At 36.1% G+C, this 18,460-nt stretch overlaps 1 protein-coding gene across 1 annotated transcript; it reads left to right on the forward strand.

The window, feature by feature from the left end:
• Nucleotides 1-8,069: 8,069 nt before the first annotated feature.
• LOC105220258 (uncharacterized) lies at nt 8,070-10,922 on the forward strand. Its single transcript, XM_054227303.1, has 3 exons — nt 8,070-9,660; nt 9,726-9,938; nt 10,531-10,922. The coding sequence occupies exons 1-3, from the start codon at nt 9,379-9,381 to the stop codon at nt 10,702-10,704; spliced, it is 669 nt and encodes a 222-aa protein (XP_054083278.1). The 5' UTR covers nt 8,070-9,378; the 3' UTR covers nt 10,705-10,922.
• The last annotated feature ends 7,538 nt before the right edge of the window (nt 10,923-18,460 follow it).

Consider the following 18,460-nt stretch of genomic DNA (forward strand, 5'->3'; position numbering starts at 1 on the left):
AGGATAACACACCAATAGCGAAAGAACAAAAGTCTCAACGTGACCATATATATAAACTAGGAGAGATGATCCAAAAGCTGACGGATATGATGCGTCCACCGTGACGGACCAATAGTGAGTGCATAAGAAATCATGAATCGCGGGGGTGGAGAAAAGGACTCGATAAGGGAGGGAAATTGGATCACAATACAAAGTAAATCGCAAAAACATAAAACAAGAAGAAGGTAAACACCGTACCACGCATACGACCAGAAGCAATCGTTATTGCCAAAACCGGAAACATGTCCTACGCAGACATACTTCGGGCTGTTAAAAAAAATGAAAATTTACAAGAGCTTGGGGAGAATGTCTCAAGAGTGAAAAGAACAGCGAAAGGAGAAATCCTATTAGATCTAAAAAAGCTCAAATAGGAAGTACGGAAGGATACAGAGAGGAGATAGTGAAGGTACTAGGGGACCAGGCAAAAATAAGATCGCTAGCTCAAGAAACCACAGTGGAGGTGCGTGATCTGGACGATATTACCACAAAAGAGGATATAGTTCAAGCGAATAGTACAGAAATTAAAGAGCTTCGCCTTCTCAACGAAGATGCTATAAAAAGCATAAGACCGGCATATGCCGGCACACAAACGGCAATCATAAGTCTACATGCGCAGGAAGCAAAGCTCCTTCTGAGTACGCAAAAGATTAAAATCGGTTGTACAATTTGTAGAATCCGAGAAAAGATACAATTATAGAAATGTTTCAGGTGTCTAGAGTATGGACATGTGGCGAAAGCATGCAACAATGTGGAAGACAGGAGCAAGTGCTGTATTAAATGCGGAGAGGAAGGTCACTTTGCGAAAGACTGTGCTAACGAACCCTCCTGCAAGGCGTGTAAAGTCAGTGGAAGAATGAATACAGACCACCAGATAGGAAGTCGGAAATGCCCCATTTATTCAGCAGCACTCAACAAACCTAGAAGGTGAAGATCCTACAAATAAACCTGAACCACTGTGAGGCGGCCCAGGATCTCTTAACGCAAAATATATATGAAAATAAGATTGACGTTGCATTAATTTGTGAACAATACAAAAATAAAGACTCTGACAAGTGGATTTCCGACACAAAAAAGGTTGCAATATGGGCTTGTGGCGATAAGCTGATGCAAGACAAACCACGAATTGACAAGGCCTACTATACTAGAACGAAAATAGAGGGGATTTATTTCTACAAGTATACCACAGGCAGACTATGAAAAAGTACTTGACGACTTAGTGAAAGAAGATCGATGACAACTACACCTAATATAATTGCAGGTGACTTTAATGCATGGGCCCTAGAATGGGGCAGCAAAAATACAAATCTGAGAGGTGGCGCATTATTGAAAGCCTTTGCGGTGCTAGATGTTATATTACTTAATACAGGACGTCAAAACACCTTTGAGAAAAACGGACGTGGTTCTATTATTGACATATCTTTTGCCAGCAGGTTGCTATATCGACAAATAGAATGGCGGGTGTGCGATATGTGCACCCAGAGTGATCACCTGGCCATAATGATAAGTATCAGCAAGAATATGCAATGCCGAAATGCCTGCCACCAGAAGCTACAGTCTAAAGGGTGGAGGATCGAAACCTTAGATGAGGAACTTTTCAAGTTAATGCTAGACGAAAACCCAAAAGAATGTGATGATATAGACAAGCAGACTAAACTACTGGTACAACACATTAGCAAAGCCTGTGATGCTGCTATGCATAAAAAGAGGTTAACCGCTTAAAGACAGCAAACGGCAAGCGCCTACCTGCCCCTCATTACTTCAAAATGTTGTCGAAACGCTATTCCCGCAACAAAATCAAAACCATTTTCGGACCTGTACACGCGTTGCCTTCGAGAAGGTGTATTTCCAAAAATTTGGAAACTGCAACGGCTTGTACTCTTGCAGAAACCAAATGAACCGAACTCCTATCGACCACTCTGCATGATCGATACAATGGGCAAAATCTTGAAGCGGATAATCTGTACCCGTCTAGAAAATCATCTGGAAGGAGAGACTGATGGTCTATCGAGAAACCAATACGGCTCTCGTAAGAACCGCTCAACTCTTGATGCAATTAAGAAAGTAACAGAGATAGCTGGAAATGCTATTGAAGGAGATATGTGGATGTATGGAAAAAACGAGTTCAAAACTCGAACTGGCCGTACAAAAAACGGAAGCAGTGCTGATCACTAGCAGGAAAAAAACGAAAACATATCGCTCAACATCAACGGACAAAACATTACGACACAATCTGATGTGAAATATCTCGGGGTAAGGATTGATACGAGGCTGAATTATAAAATTCATGTTGAGAAAGCGTGTGAAAAAGCTGCGCTAGTAACCATGGCGTTAGCAAGAATAATGGCAAATATAGGAGGACCGAAACAGAGCAGGAAAGCTCTCTTGGCCAAGGTCAGTCAGTCAATTTTAATGTATGCGGCACCTGTGTGGGGATCAGCATTAGTGCATAAAACATATGCTGGAATGGCACAATCTGTGTTCCGACTAAGTGCTATCAGAATAGCCAGTGCATTTCGTACGGTTTCTAATGAAGCTGTAGGTGTTCTAGCAGGAATTATGCCTCCAGACATAATGGCTCTCGAACTTATGCGAATATATGATAAAAGTAAAAGCGCAGGTCGGAAACTAACGGTGTCAGAGCGTAGAGAAGAAAGGCAAGTCAGCTTAAACGAATGGCAAACACGTTGGGATTCGTCAGCCAAAGATAGATTAATCCGAAACATACAAGCATGGGTGGAACGGAAACACAGCGAAATAGATTATTACCTGACTCAGTTCCTAACCGGACATGGATGTTTCAGGGAGTACTTGCATAAGTATCGTCATGATGAAGGAGTAGTTTGCTCTTTCTGTGGAGACAGTAATGAGAACACAGAACACATATTTTTCCACTGTCGGAAATATATAAATGAGCGCCTTTTATTGGAAAGGGAAGTATCTGATCGAATAACACCAGATAATATATTGTCATATATGCTGCATTCGAGAAATGTGTGGAATATAGTGGAGAAGATGACTACCATGGTCCTTCATCAATTGAGAAGAGCAGAACAGCAACGAGAGAGTGTACTTAGAAAAGCTCATAGTGAAGTAACGACGTGAGCCCATAGGCTAAGCTTGCCCTGCGATGAAATGCCTAACGGCGGTCCCACAGGGCCTAGGTAAATCTACAGGAGACGGAGTTAGGGTTTAGTACGTAGGCGTACCGTTTCGCAAGTCCAGAACAGTATGCAATACTGGCTGGGCGTGGTCCCAAATAAGGTGCACCTATAGCGGGCAGTACGAATCGTGCATGCTGCTACTGCAAAGTAGCAGTATCTATGTAAGATTCCCCCTCCGGCAACAAAAAAAAAAAAAACGTACACATGTGAATATGTTTATACATACATATTTCAATCATACATCAACTTCAAAAAAATTTAATTTTATTGAAATAAAAAAATACTGCCCTGGGTGAGGCTCGAACCCACAACCTTAAGAAATTTGAAAAATTTAATTTTATTGAAATAAATAAAAAATTTAATGCCCCGGTTGACGCTCGAACCCACAATCTTAAGAAATTTTAAAAATTTAATTTTATTGAAATAAAATACATACACATGTGAATATGTCACCAACCAAAAGTAATACTTTCGATTTGCAAAGAAAGTACATGAAGACTGACTGCAAGAAATGATCCTAAGAAGCATAGTCTTAACTTTTCAACGGCAAACGCAGAAAATTTCAACCAAAAGTCACATAAACTAGTTGAGAATTCGCAGAAATGAAACAGAAACGAAAGAAAAAAGAAAAAAATCAAAAGAACCATACGCATAATGTTTGCAAATTTGTTTACATGCATATGTGTGTAAATATGTGCACTTGTAGTACATTTCTTGTAAAATCTTCATTGCCACGGACAACGAATGACCGCAAATAGTAATTTTTTTGTCACAGACTTGTAATCAGTGTCGCGTTTTCGCAGGCAAAGAGGTCCATGTCCCCAACTCATATTATTATGGATTGTTTTATGTCTTGATTCTTACTAAAATCAATTGTAGTACATTAATATTTGGCATCATATATTAGTATAATATTTAAATACATTTAATTATTTATATTTGCTAATAGTAAGTCAATACTATCCAATACATATTTTGCGCATTTATAATTACGGAGGGATCACTTGAAACGACTCTGTAAAGCTCGATGTGTCGAAAAATTGATGGCCGCCTGCGCGACGCTCCATTGCGTTGTTGGTAGAAAATCGGCTTGTTGTAAATATGTATTAATATGTATATATGAGCATGCAAACATAACGACTTAAATTTTTGGCGCTTGTTGTTTTTGTAGAACATTGCTTTTGATTTTTGGTGGTTGACAAACTTACGTGCACGCATATACAAATGTAAGTTTGTGTGTTTGAACAATGACATATAAACATGTACATATGTATGTTTATGCATAATGTTGCATGTTGCGCAAAAATTATCGCAACTTTGCCGAACTCGTATAAGAAGTATAACTTCAATAATAATTTCCGTTATTCGAGTGGAGTTTATGTGGAATATGTGGATCAAATTATGTTTTGTAATTCTTTTATTTTGTTCATTTTCATTTGCCCATTTATATATTTGTGTAGTTTTTTTTGTATATTACATTTTTCACATGTCACTGCTCTATACTGTGTTTTAATGTTTTTTTTTTCAATTATATGTCGAACTTGTTTCATCTCTTTGCTTTTGGTTGTATGTGTATTATTGTAAATATATATGTTTACGCACTTCTCTTGTTTCTTTCAGAAGAACTGAACTTGGTTGACATGTGGTTTCAACAAGATGGCGCTACATGCCACACAGCTCGCGATTCTATGGCCATTTTGAGGGAAAACTTCGGAGAACAATTCATCTCAAGAAATGGACCCGTAAGTTGGCCACCAAGATCATGCGATTTAACGCCTTTAGACTATTTTTTGTGGGGCTACGTCAAGTCTAAAGTCTACAGAAATAAGCCAGCAACTATTCCAGCTTTGGAAGACAACATTTCCGAAGAAATTCGGGCTATTCCGGCCGAAATGCTCGAAAAAGTTGCCCAAAATTGGACTTTCCGAATGGACCACCTAAGACGCAGCCGCGGTCAACATTTAAATGAAATTATCTTCAAAAAGTAAATGTCATGAACCAATCTAACGTTTCAAATAAAGAACCGATGAGATTTTGCAAATTTTATGCGTTTTTTTTTTTAAAAAGTTATCAAGCTCTTAAAAAATCACCCTTTAGTATATACGGTGCATCATCCTTTCCGGAAACCGAACTGCATTGGATTCAGCCCAGAAACCCGAACCGCCTACATACAATCTTTTCCAGCCGTATAAAAATTCAAAGAGGGCGGTACGACGAGGGTTCTTCTGAAGGTTTATCGCCCTTGATGAAGCATGTACGGGGACTTCTTGATCTCCCTACTATCTTCATGACTATCTGGTAGGTGTTTCAACACAGATCATTTTCTACCTCTGAAAGAAATTGATTAAATGTATTTTTCTTACTGCCGGCTATAGCTTTGTGTAGTTCTTTCCGTATTTCCTTAAATGGGCAAAGAGTTCCTCGAAATCGGCTCTACCTCTAGCCAATTGTTGCCTACGTCGAAATTTTAGACATTCAGCGAGTGAAGTATCGCAAACCATTACCAATGAATTTGTTATATACTTTATTTGGCTCTGAATATGACCTTGTAGTCCTCTTGGATTTGCCTTATAGCAAATTCGAGCACTTCCAGATCACAGGCTTTTGTTTTCCAACATTAATCTTTTGTCCAAATGAATGCAGAGGTATTTAACGTTATTACTTTTAGGAATGATATTGTCATTTAAACGCAAAGAAGGGCTCTGCTTAGTTAGCTACTTTGGCTAATACCAAAGCATTTCCTTTTTTAGACCGTTTTAGACATTTTGTGCAATGGTCTCTAATTTTATTCCAATTTAAACTCTCTATATGTTCGAAAATCGATCTGTTTTTTTAATCTTTTATTATACTCTCGCAATATGTTGCACAGAGTATAATAGTTTTGTGCACCTAACGGTTGGTTGTAAGTCCTAAAACTATTCGAGTTATATATTTCAAAATTATCAGGCTGACGAGTAGAGTTCAGATCCGGATGTCTGTCTGACCGTCCGTCCGCGCAAGCGATAACTTGAGTAACAATTGAGAAGGGCTAAGAGCTATACAAAAATATTGGTGAAACTTGGTACACGATGGGCGAATCGGACCACTCCCACAAAATGGCGAAAACCAAAAATATATAAAGTGCCTTAAATAAAGTTATAAAATTATATATATAAAAGTAAAATTAGGTATAAAATATCGCACTAGGAAGGCACATTTTAGGGGAAATTCTAAACAGGTTTTTGTACATACAGCAGTTTTCCGAAATAACGAATATTCGTTTTAACGAAAACCGCTTTTTCTAGTGGACTTTAATTCGTACATGTGTGTCAAAGTATGTGTTCTATTAACACGTTGGCTGCTATCTCGCACATTTTCGTGCTAAAAGAAAACCTTTAAACCCCGAAATAAGCCGGAAAACATTTCGGGAATAGTAAAAAATTAAATATATTTCCAATTTACACCAGTTTATAACAAAAACGTACTTGACACCCGGGAAAGGTTCTATCCGATTGAAGTTGTAATAAAGGTGTGGAGTACGTACTACATTTTGAATTATCCAGTCTTGAAAAATACCAATTTCACTTTTGTTATAACGGAATATTTCCGTTGCTTGACATTAATTAATGTATTGTAGCTAAATAGTAATTGGCGAGTGATCAGAACTAAGCTTCAGATCAAAAAACATCTAATGCCTGAGACAGATATGTAGTACATATTGTAGTATACTTCAGAAACCGGTGATAGTCTCCGAATTTTGTTTGAAAGCAAAAGGTGTTCCATACTACAATACAGTTCTAGAAACCATAGAAATTTTGCATTGACCACACCGAAAGCTTTAAGATCTTCTGGCACAATCATATGTTTTCTGACATTTTCACATACAGAAAATAAATTGAATTCAAAATAAACGGAAATCAAACAACAAAATTTGAAAAAATATGTGGAAAATATGTTGAGATGTAATAATTATAATGGAAAATATTTTTTTTAAGATTGCTTGCAGTTATATCTATGCCAGGATCTATTTTGCTGCCTGTTATTCCTAATTATATTTTGCTTGAATTATTTGTATCAGCTGATGGATGTAAACATAGTACAATACTACATGTGTGTCACTATGCTGGTACATGGTTTCTTGAGCATTTATTGTCGTACACATTGTTGCCATATGTCTGTCTTAGGCATAATAGTTGAGTTGGAATACCTTTATATATAGCAATATCTAGAAAATTCGGAGGGAGCTAAAGAAACTATCGTATTCAGTAGTCATAATACTATGTCTTGGTGGCGAGTACAAAGCATAAATGTGTAATTCAATATTGTTCGATTTTATTTTTAATCCGGCTGTTTCTATTGATGTCGTTTGAATTGGCTCAAGCACTTCATATTTGGTACTAAATTTAATTAAAACAGCACAACCCGTTACTTCGATGATTAGAAGGAAAATACCACAATTTTGGATTAGGAAAAATGGTTTATTTGTGAAGTGAGTTTCAGATACTAATATTCATTGTCAATAAAATTCCCATTTAAAAACATTTCGGTTTGTCGCATGTGACGATTTACTTGCAAAACTTGTTAATAAGTAGACACACCATGTTAGGTAGAGCGTTTGTTAATTCTATTTGTTTAGCTAGTAGCTGTTAGTGATGAGCGATATAGCAATTTTTAAATCATTGGTATTTCATATTGCTGTTGCTACCGCAACAAAAAGGGAGTTTATGAGAATTTTTATTCCACATATTTTTGAAGTTATACTTCTTATACGAGTTCGGAACAGTTGCGATAATTGTTGCGCAACAGCAACATTATGCATAAACATACATATGTACATGTTTATATGTCATTGAACAAACACACAAACTTACATTTGTATATGCGTGCACGTCAATTTGTCAACCACCAAAAATCAAAAGCAATGTTCTACAAAAACAGCAAGCGCCAAAAATGTATGTCGATATGTTTGCATGCTCATACATATTAATACATATTTACAACAAGCCGATTTTCTACCAACAACGCAATGGAGCGTCGCGCAGCCGGCCATCAATTTTTCGACACATCGAGCTTTACAGAGTCCAGTGTGGTTATTAGGCACATTTGTTTCATTTCTGCGAATTCTCAACTAGTTTATGTGACTTTTGGTTGAAATACTCTGCGTTTGCCGTTGAAATGTTAAGACTATGCTAAACAGGATCATTTCTTGTAGTCAGTCTTCATTTACTTTCTTTGCAAATCGAAAGTCTTTTGCCCTGCCAGCCAGGCCTAACCACTTTCCCTTCATGTTTCTACACAATTACATACATTTTTTTCAATTACTTACACCAACGCACACGCTTGTGTTGTTTTGTTTTTTAACCTTAATGCGATGGGAAAAAAATCCTCTAAACAAGAAAGGAATGGCTAAGTTCGGGTGTAACCGAACATTCTATACTCTCGCAATTTATTTATTTAACTTTATTTATATTATATAATACACAATTTGACCCACATATTCGTCATATACATATATTGTATAAAGTCCATTGAAAGTTGGAAACCATAATATTAGGTTAGAAGCACCGAGGTCCTCGTGTTCGATATATGGTGACTTAAAAACCTACGGTCCTATTTCGGCATTTTTAGAATGGGGCTGCCACACTATAAACATAGTATTTGTGCAAAGTTCTGAACCGATATCTTCACTAGTGCTTACTTTATATATTGTAAAGTAAACGATTCAGATCGGCTTCAAAGTTCTGGTATATACGAAGTAGGCGTGGTTGTGAAGCGATTTGGCATATTTTCACAACATATTATTGGGAGGTAAGGAAACTATTACAAACCAAGTTTCATTGAAATCGGTCGAGTAGTTCCTGAGATATGGTTTTTGACCCAAAAGTGGGCGACGCCACGCCCATTTTACATTTTATAAAAAAATCTGAGTGCAGCTTCTATCTGCTATTTCTTATGTGAAATTTAGTGTTTCTGACGTTTTTCGTTAGTGAGTTAACCCACTTTTAGTAGTTTTCAACCTAACCTTTGATGGGAGGTGGGCGTGGTTATTATCCGATTTCTTTCATTTTTGAACTGTATTAGGAAGTGGCTAAAAAAACGACTGCAGAAAGTTTGGTTTCTATTGGTTTCCGAGATATGTACAAAAATCCTATTTGGGGGCGGGGCCACGCCCACCTACCCAAAAAAATTACATCCACATATGCCCCTTCCTAGTGCTATCTTTCATACCAAATTTTATCAAACAAACAAATTTTATTTTATTTTGTTTAAATTTTTCATTTTATTAATTGTAACTTTCTTTATAGGAGGGGAAATGCCACGTTTTAGCATCGCTCAAATATACAGTGAGCGTATGGCCACCCAACCCGCAGTTAGCAGCAGAGAAAACGCGGATACTGCGATGGTACTGCAACAAATTTTGGATACCCTTGGTAGGGTGGAATCTCGGCTTGCCGCTGTGGAAAGTGCTCTTGCTGAGAAGGTATTTATTGGTATTGAACCAATATTGTAATATTTTGATTATTTAATATTTTTTTTAAATTTCAGATGCCCGAACGAGCTGAAGTTCAAGCTCAAGGGCAATTATTGCGGGAGTGTAAGGTGCTCACAGTAAAAACCCACCGCAGTGTAAGCCGCATCACTGGCGACGTAGGGAGTAAGGAGCAAATTTTGTTGCAGAGCTTGCTGCCTATGTCGTCAGAGGAAACACTAGCGAAGGTGGAGGAGCACCTTACACACAAGGCTCACGCTGACGCTATGGTAAGTTCGTCTTTCTTTCGATATACATATGTATATATCAGAGAACTGCATGAGTGCCTAATTTCCGTACTTAGAGTAAGCTTGCTTCAAAAGCTATGGCGGTGTCCACTCACACACATAGACATGCATTGTGAGCTAACATCTACTCAAAGAACTATGAGTGGAGAAGCTACTGAGCCAGTCGAATACTTGCTATTGCATATTAATTGTATTTGTTTTACACATTCTTCTTTTTGATTTTCACTGACAAGTGGTGATCATACTCAAGACTAGCAAAGGAAAAAGCAAGACACACTCATCACCAGTAGCGCGTGTACTTGAGTGTTTATTATTGTTTTGTTGTTCGTGTATTCTTTTTTTGTCGTGCTTCAGTTTTTGTGCGTTGCTTATTAAGAACTGGAAACTTTTTTGTTGTTTTATGTATGCTGACGCAAGTGTTAAAACCACCGCGACATATTTGGCTAAGTGTTTTTGATACACAAGTATGAGAAATATGCGAGTAAGCACGCGGTGTATTTTGAGTGGCGGTGCACTTCTGCAGGTCTCTGGTATATATATATATATAAATATATTAATAATTATACATTTACAGGCGGGCATCATATTTAACTTAAAATCTACCAAGGGTAGCATTGAGAAAGTGTTGCAGTCACTGTTTAGCGACGAGTTGGTGTGGCTATACAACTGTGATGGGAAAGCAGGAAAGAAGGCGCTGATCAAATTAAAAATTGTGGACCTCACTCTCGGTAGATATAAAAACATTTAAATACGTTCAAATAATTTATTAATTATTTAATTTTTAATGTTTTATGTTCAAAAAGCTGCTTTTGCAAGTATGCATGTTCATAAAATATTAGCTGTCAAGCATTATGTTAGTTTAAGTCATAATAGACATAAGCAAATTAGGCGTAGTATTAAGAATTAGTAGTAGTAGAAGTAATTTAATTTTAGATTTTTTTTTCAACTAATATTTTTCTAATAACACTAACTGAATTTAAAAAATGAATGAATGAATAATAATGAATGTAAATAGAAAACTAGTTTTTTATTATTAATATTTTAATTAAACTATATATCTGAATATTTTTTGTTATTTTCAATGTAAATACAAACTAATTTTGTTCGCTTTTGTTCTACTCTTATTTAGTATACATGCATTTTAAATTTCCTTGAATTATTTTTAACCTACTATAGAAATATATATAAGCTTTTTCTTTATGACTATTATTTGTTGTGACTGTTGTTTTTTTACTTATTTCATTGTGGTACGTGGTTCCTTTTATATTTGTGAGCATTTTAATTTTTGATTAAAAATCAATGGTGTTTAAAAATACTAATAAAAATTCGCTTAACATTAACCTATTATATTATAATTTATATTAACTATTTTTATTTAATTAATCTTTTTTCAGCTTTTATTAATATTTTTTCAGATAATATAACTATTTTTATTTAATTAATCTTTTTTCAGCTTTTATTAATCTTTTTTTTTCAGATAATATAACTATTTTTACTTAATTAATCTTTTTTTCAGCTTTATTAATCTTTTTTCCAAATGTTATAACTATTTTTATTTAATTTTTTTTACAGATATTTGTCTTTATTTTAATATAATATGTTAACTATTTTTATTTAATTAATATATTTTTCATCTATTATCAACCTTCTCTTTTTCAGATATTATAAGAATTTTTATTATTTTTATTTTTCTTTAATTAATTAATTTTCAGGTATTAATAATATTTTTCCCTAATATTTTTTTCAGATATTAATAATCTTTTTCTTTTATTTACCTATTTTCAGATATCATATTTTATTTTACTTTTTATAAATACTATTTTGTACTTTAAGTATATTGAAATTAAATGTAAATATATATGAATAAATAAATAAACATTAATTAAATAATTTTAAAATTAAAAAAAATTTGGTTTGAAATTTTAAGAAAATTTAAATATATGAATAAAAAATGCAACCCTGCATCAGCTGACGATTAGGGATATTAGAGCAGTTCAGCTATATTTTTATGTGTATAATTTATATGACGCTGCTGAATGAGCGCAACTGAGACGTATGATCACATGTATACGTACGTGTGGGGGGAAAGTGGTAAAAAAATACACCACCAGCTATGCTAGCCTATGGAAAACTCACCACTCTTTTGACGTGTTTAGAGGGTTTCAAAAGCTTCGGTTTAACCAGTTTTTGCGGCACTTCTGGCTGGCTGGGTGGTTGGTGACATATTCACATGTGTATGTATTACATATTCACATGTGTATGTATTTTATTTCAATAAAATAAAATTTCTTAAGATTGTGGGTTCGAGCCTCAACCGGGGCATTAGATTTTTTATTTATTTCAATAAAAATAAATTTTTAAAATGTCTTGTAGCTGTGGGTGCGAGCCCCGCCCGGGGCATTAAATTTTTTATTTATTTCAATAAAATTAAATTTTTCAAATTACTTAAGGTTGTGGGTTCGAGCCTCACCCGGGGCAGTAAATTTTTTATTTATTTCAATTAAATTAAATTTTTTTGAAGTTATACTTCTTATACAACTTCGGAAAAATGTGTACGCATATGTATAATTGTTTGGTTACGCATTATTGGTTGGTGACATATTTATATGTGTATGTATAAACAATCGACGACGATGGAGCAGACGTTCCATTGCCCGACCGTGAAGAAATTCGAATAGCAATTACCCGCTTGAAGAACAATAAGGCGGCGGGGGCCGATGGATTACCGGCTGAGCTATTCAAATACGGCGGCGAAGATCTGATAAGGTGCATGCATCAGCTTCTTTGCAAAATATGGTCGGAAGAAAGCATGCTCGACGATTGGAATCTCAGTGTGCTCTGCCCAATCCATAAAAAGGGAGATCCCACAAACTGTGCCAATTACCGTGGAATAAGCCTCCTAAATATCGCCTATCAGGTTCTAACGAGCGTACTGTGTGAAAGACTTAAGCCCACCGTCAACAAACTGATTGGACCTTATTAGAGTGGCTTTAGACCTGGAAAATCAACAACCGACCAGATATTCACCATGCGCCAAAACTTGGAAAAGACCCGTGAAAATAGGATCGACACACACCACCTTTTTGTCGATTTTAAAGCTGCTTTCGACAGCACGAAAAGGAGCTGCCTTTATGCCGCGATGTCTGAATTTGGTATCCCCGCAAAACTAATACGGCTGTGTAAGTTGACGTTGAGCAACACCAAAAGCTCCGTCATGATTGGGAAGGACCTCTCCGAGCCGTTCGATACCAAACGAGGTTTCAGACAAGGTTGAGTGAGTGTAAGCTTTCAGAGAGTGAGTGTAAGCTTTCAAAGAGTACGGACGTGTTTAATGCGCTCCGTGAAAACTTTCATAATAAATTAATAATAAAAGCAAAACAAAAAAAATAAACAACCAATAACTTGTGTATTCGAAATTTGAAATCAAAACACAAAACATAAACATAACAAATTAGTTTAAAATAACAATAAATAACAAACAACATATAAAAGTGAACAAAACAAACAAACAAAAAATGAGCGCTAGCACTGCGCAGTCTCAACAGCAAGGTCGTAGGCATTCTCTGAACGCTTCATTCTCTGAACTTCAGCTTTGTTGAGCCTGCAAAATCTGCTCTCTCAAATAAACAATCAAACGGTGAGAAAGATGAGTCATCGAAGTGCTCAGCCGAGCAGCAGAAGGGATCAGCAGAAACTGAAAAAAACAGCAAGTGCGCAACAACAAATCAGCAGGCAACATTAACCAAACAGGTATCAGCAAACGAGCGGACAACAATGGAAAAAACAATGCAAGGTGAGCATGTACCGAAGAGAAAAGTACAATCTGTACAGACTGGCATTGACCGCTACGTCAACATAAAAAGGAAATCAAGTCCTATCAAGACAGCGGTTAATGCCAAAAAGTTTCAACCCGCCACGCATAATACAAATAAGCTTGGAAATTTAAATGGCAACAGATTTTCCATACTAAGCAATGGTTTGGACAACGATGCGAAGGGTACCACCACATTCGTGAATGCCAAACCGCCGCCAATTTCATATTTTCGTGCCTTTGAAAAAAGGCAATATAGATGAAACTAAAATACAATCATACACTGAGAAAAGTTTTATGGATATAGTGAAATTTTTGTCAAATAACAACAAGAATTATTATTCTTATCAACTGAAGAGCTCTAAAGGCCTAGTTGTTGTTGTAAAATGCATTGAGTCTTCGATAGAATCTAATGATATCAAAGAAGCCCTTGAAGAATGCGGCTTTGGAATTAAACATGTGGTAAATATCTTCAATAGAAATAAAGTACCACAACCAATGTTTAAAATTGAATTGTTGCCTAACTCTAATCCAATAAAAAAGAATGAAACACACCCAATATACAATTTAAAATATTTACTCCATCGTAGAATTACCGTTGAAGAACCTCATAAAAGAAATGGTCCGGTACAATGTACTAACTGCCAAGAGTATGGGCATACCAAATCATATTGCACTCTACGCAGTGTTTGTGTGGTGATTTGCACCCAACATCAAAATGCACTCTTAAAAAAGAGGATACAAATAAAAATGTAGTAACTGTGGAGGAAATCATACTGCTAACTACAGGGGCTGCCCTGTATATAAAGATTTGAAATCAAAATTGTCACTGGGAATTCAAGCTCGTCGTAACCAAATGTTGAATATCCCTCGTAACGAAAATGTAGTAATTACGGACCAGAGTTCGAAGCCTGGTAATTCTAAGGATATCCTTGTCCAGGGAAGCTATGCAAATGTGGTAAAAGGCAACGCTGTGCAAATGCAACAACCGCAAAATCCACCAAGTGGAGGTATTGAAAATATGATTCTTAATCTGACTCTATGTATGACACAATTCAGGTCTACGATGCAAAACATGATCCAAGATTTGATCAAATCTCAAAATCAAATGTTACAAACCTTATTATCTAAAAAATGAGAATACTAAATATTTGTATATGGAATGCCAACGGTGTAAACCAACACAAACTGGAGTTAATACGATTTCTAACTGAAAAAAACATAGATGTTATGCTGATATCAGAAACTCATTTAACAAATAAAAACAATTTCTTTATAGCGGGATATATACTTCATGTTACAAATCATCCAGATGGAAAGGCGCACGGTGGAACAGCAGTATTGGTTAGAAATCGGCTAAACCACCATGTTTTAGAACCACATGCTACAGCGCAGCTACAAGCTACAACAATATCATTGAAAAATCGAGGCTCTGACCTCAATCTGACGGCTATATACTGTCCACCTCGTTTTAAAATTACAGACTGCGAATTTAAAGATTTTTTTGGAACGCTAGGTCCAAGATTTCTAGCAGGTGGTGATTATAATGCAAAACACATGTACTGGGGCTCATGTCTTATTTATCCGAAAGGACGACAGCTGTACTACACTATTATAAATAAGCACAATAACCTTGATATAATATCTCCTGGTAAGCCGACATACTGGCCCAGTGATAGAAACAAAATACCAGACTTAATAGATTTTGCTGTAGTCAAAAATATAGATAGATCGCTAATAACAGCAGATACATGTACAGACTTATCTTCAGATCATTCTCCTGTACTAATAAAGTTATGCGAACAGCCCGTGATAGTTGAGCCAAAAGTATCTCTAACATCTTTTAAAACTAACTAGTTGAAATATAGAAAATATATCGGTAGCCACATTAATATCGATTTAAAAATAAGTACAGGAAGAGATATTGATGAAAGCGTAATGAAATTCAATGATGTAATAACAAATGCAGCTGTCTTGGCAACACCTAAAAGAAAAGTTAAGGTTTTTAGAAACATGACTAATAATGAAATAGAAAAGCTTGTAAATGAGAAAAGGCAAGCGAGACGTGAATGGCAGTTAAGTCGTTCCCCTTCAACTCTGCGTCAACTGAAATCGGCTGCACGTAAGTTAAAAAAAGCACTTAAACGCGATGAAGAATACAATACTGAAAATTATATAAAGCACCTGTGTCCAAATTCTAGCAAGAAAAATTCCCTTTGGAAAGCCCAAAAGTATTTTAAGCCTCCAGTAGATTCCAAGATGCCTATAAGACAGTCGAATGGTAATTGGGCGCGCAGTTATGAGGAAAAGGCAAATTGCTTTGCAAATCACCTAGAAAAGGTATTTCAACCCAATGGACCAAAAAACAACTTAAAGTTGCCAACTTTGCCCAATATTGCAAACGAGTCAAGCGTGTCTATTAGGACGTCTACTTATGAAATTATCAAGATCCTAAAAGAGCTGAATCCGAAAAAGTCTTCAGGACACGATAATATTACTCCAAAAATGTTAATTGAGTTGCCAAATATTGCTATATCAGTGCTCTCTTTGCTCTTTAATGCAATTATTGGTTTCGGGTACTATCCAATTTCGTGGAAAAAGTCAAGTCGCAGATCATCATGATAGATAAACCGGGAAAAGACCTGACACGGCCGTCTTCCTACAGACCAATAAGCCTCTTACCATGTCTTTCCAAAATATTCGAAAAAGTTTTACTATCAAAAATGTCTCCTTTCCTAAACGAAAATAATATAATACCAACCCATCAATTCGGGTTTCGTGCTAAACATGGCACAGTAGAGCAAGTGAATAGAATTACAAACGAAATCAGGAAAGCATTCGAGCACAGAGAGTACTGTTCAGCTATTTTTCTCGATGTAGCTCAGGCGTTCGATAAGGTCTGGCATGAAGGCCTTTTATGGAAAATCAAAAACGTTTTACCTTACGAATTGCATAAAACATTGGAGTCATATTTAAGAAATAGGAAATTTACGGTTAAAGTAGCAGATTTTATATCAGAAGAACGAGCAATAAGGGCCGGTGTACCTCAGGGCAGTGTATTAGGCCCCACTCTGTACATAATATATACAGCAGACATTCCAATAGCTAATAACGTATTGACATCCACTTTTGCGGATGACACAGCCATAGTAAGCCGAAACAAATGCCCCATTAGAGCATCAAGAGTATTAGAGGAGCATTTAACTTGTGTCGAAGAATGGCTAGCCAACTGGCGTATAAAAATTAATGAGCAAAAATGCAAGCAAGTTACATTTTCTCTAAGGCCAGAAACATGTCGGACAGTTAAAATAAACAATGTATTAGTACTCCAAGCGAATAGAGTAGATCGCTAATAACAGCAGATACATGTACAGACTTATCTTCAGATCATTCTCCTGTACTAATAAAGTTATGCGAACAGCCCGTGATAGTTGAGCCAAAAGTATCTCTAACATCTTTTAAAACTAACTAGTTGAAATATAGAAAATATATCGGTAGCCACATTAATATCGATTTAAAAATAAGTACAGGAAGAGATATTGATGAAAGCGTAATGAAATTCAATGATGTAATAACAAATGCAGCTGTCTTGGCAACACCTAAAAGAAAAGTTAAGGTTTTTAGAAACATGACTAATAATGAAATAGAAAAGCTTGTAAATGAGAAAAGGCAAGCGAGACGTGAATGGCAGTTAAGTCGTTCCCCTTCAACTCTGCGTCAACTGAAATCGGCTGCACGTAAGTTAAAAAAAGCACTTAAACGCGATGAAGAATACAATACTGAAAATTATATAAAGCACCTGTGTCCAAATTCTAGCAAGAAAAATTCCCTTTGGAAAGCCCAAAAGTATTTTAAGCCTCCAGTAGATTCCAAGATGCCTATAAGACAGTCGAATGGTAATTGGGCGCGCAGTAATGAGGAAAAGGCAAATTGCTTTGCAAATCACCTAGAAAAGGTATTTCAACCCAATGGACCAAAAAACAACTTAAAGTTGCCAACTTTGCCCAATATTGCAAACGAGTCAAGCGTGTCTATTAGGACGTCTACTTATGAAATTATCAAGATCCTAAAAGAGCTGAATCCGAAAAAGTCTTCAGGACACGATAATATTACTCCAAAAATGTTAATTGAGTTGCCAAATATTGCTTTGCTCTTTGCTCTTTAATGCAATTATTGGTTTCGGGTACTATCCAATTTCGTGGAAAAAGTCAAGTCGCAGATCATCATGATAGATAAACCGGGAAAAGACCTGACACGGCCGTCTTCCTACAGACCAATAAGTCTCTTACCATGTCTTTCCAAAATATTCGAAAAAGTTTTACTATCAAAAATGTCTCCTTTCCTAAACGAAAATAATATAATACCAACCCATCAATTCGGGTTTCGTGCTAAACATGGCACAGTAGAGCAAGTGAATAGAATTACAAACGAAATCAGGAAAGCATTCGAGCACAGAGAGTACTGTTCAGCTATTTTTCTCGATGTAGCTCAGGCGTTCGATAAGGTCTGGCATGAAGGCCTTTTATGGAAAATCAAAAACGTTTTACCTTACGAATTGCATAAAACATTGGAGTCATATTTAAGAAATAGGAAATTTACGGTTAAAGTAGCAGATTTTATATCAGAAGAACGAGCAATAAGGGCCGGTGTACCTCAGGGCAGTGTATTAGGCCCCACTCTGTACATAATATAT

This window comes from Zeugodacus cucurbitae, chromosome 3 (genome assembly GCF_028554725.1).
Source record: "Zeugodacus cucurbitae isolate PBARC_wt_2022May chromosome 3, idZeuCucr1.2, whole genome shotgun sequence".
Lineage (NCBI taxonomy): Eukaryota > Metazoa > Arthropoda > Insecta > Diptera > Tephritidae > Zeugodacus > Zeugodacus cucurbitae.

Excerpts from the sequence above, each read along its gene's own strand:
- LOC105220258 (XM_054227303.1), top strand. The coding sequence starts at position 9,379 with ATGCCCCTTCCTAGTGCTATCTTTCATACCAAATTTTATCAAACAAAC. Across the intron at positions 9,661-9,725 it reads AAAGTGCTCTTGCTGAGAAG|ATGCCCGAACGAGCTGAAGT; the intron begins GTATTTATTGGT and ends TTTAAATTTCAG. Across the intron at positions 9,939-10,530 it reads AGGCTCACGCTGACGCTATG|GCGGGCATCATATTTAACTT; the intron begins GTAAGTTCGTCT and ends ATACATTTACAG.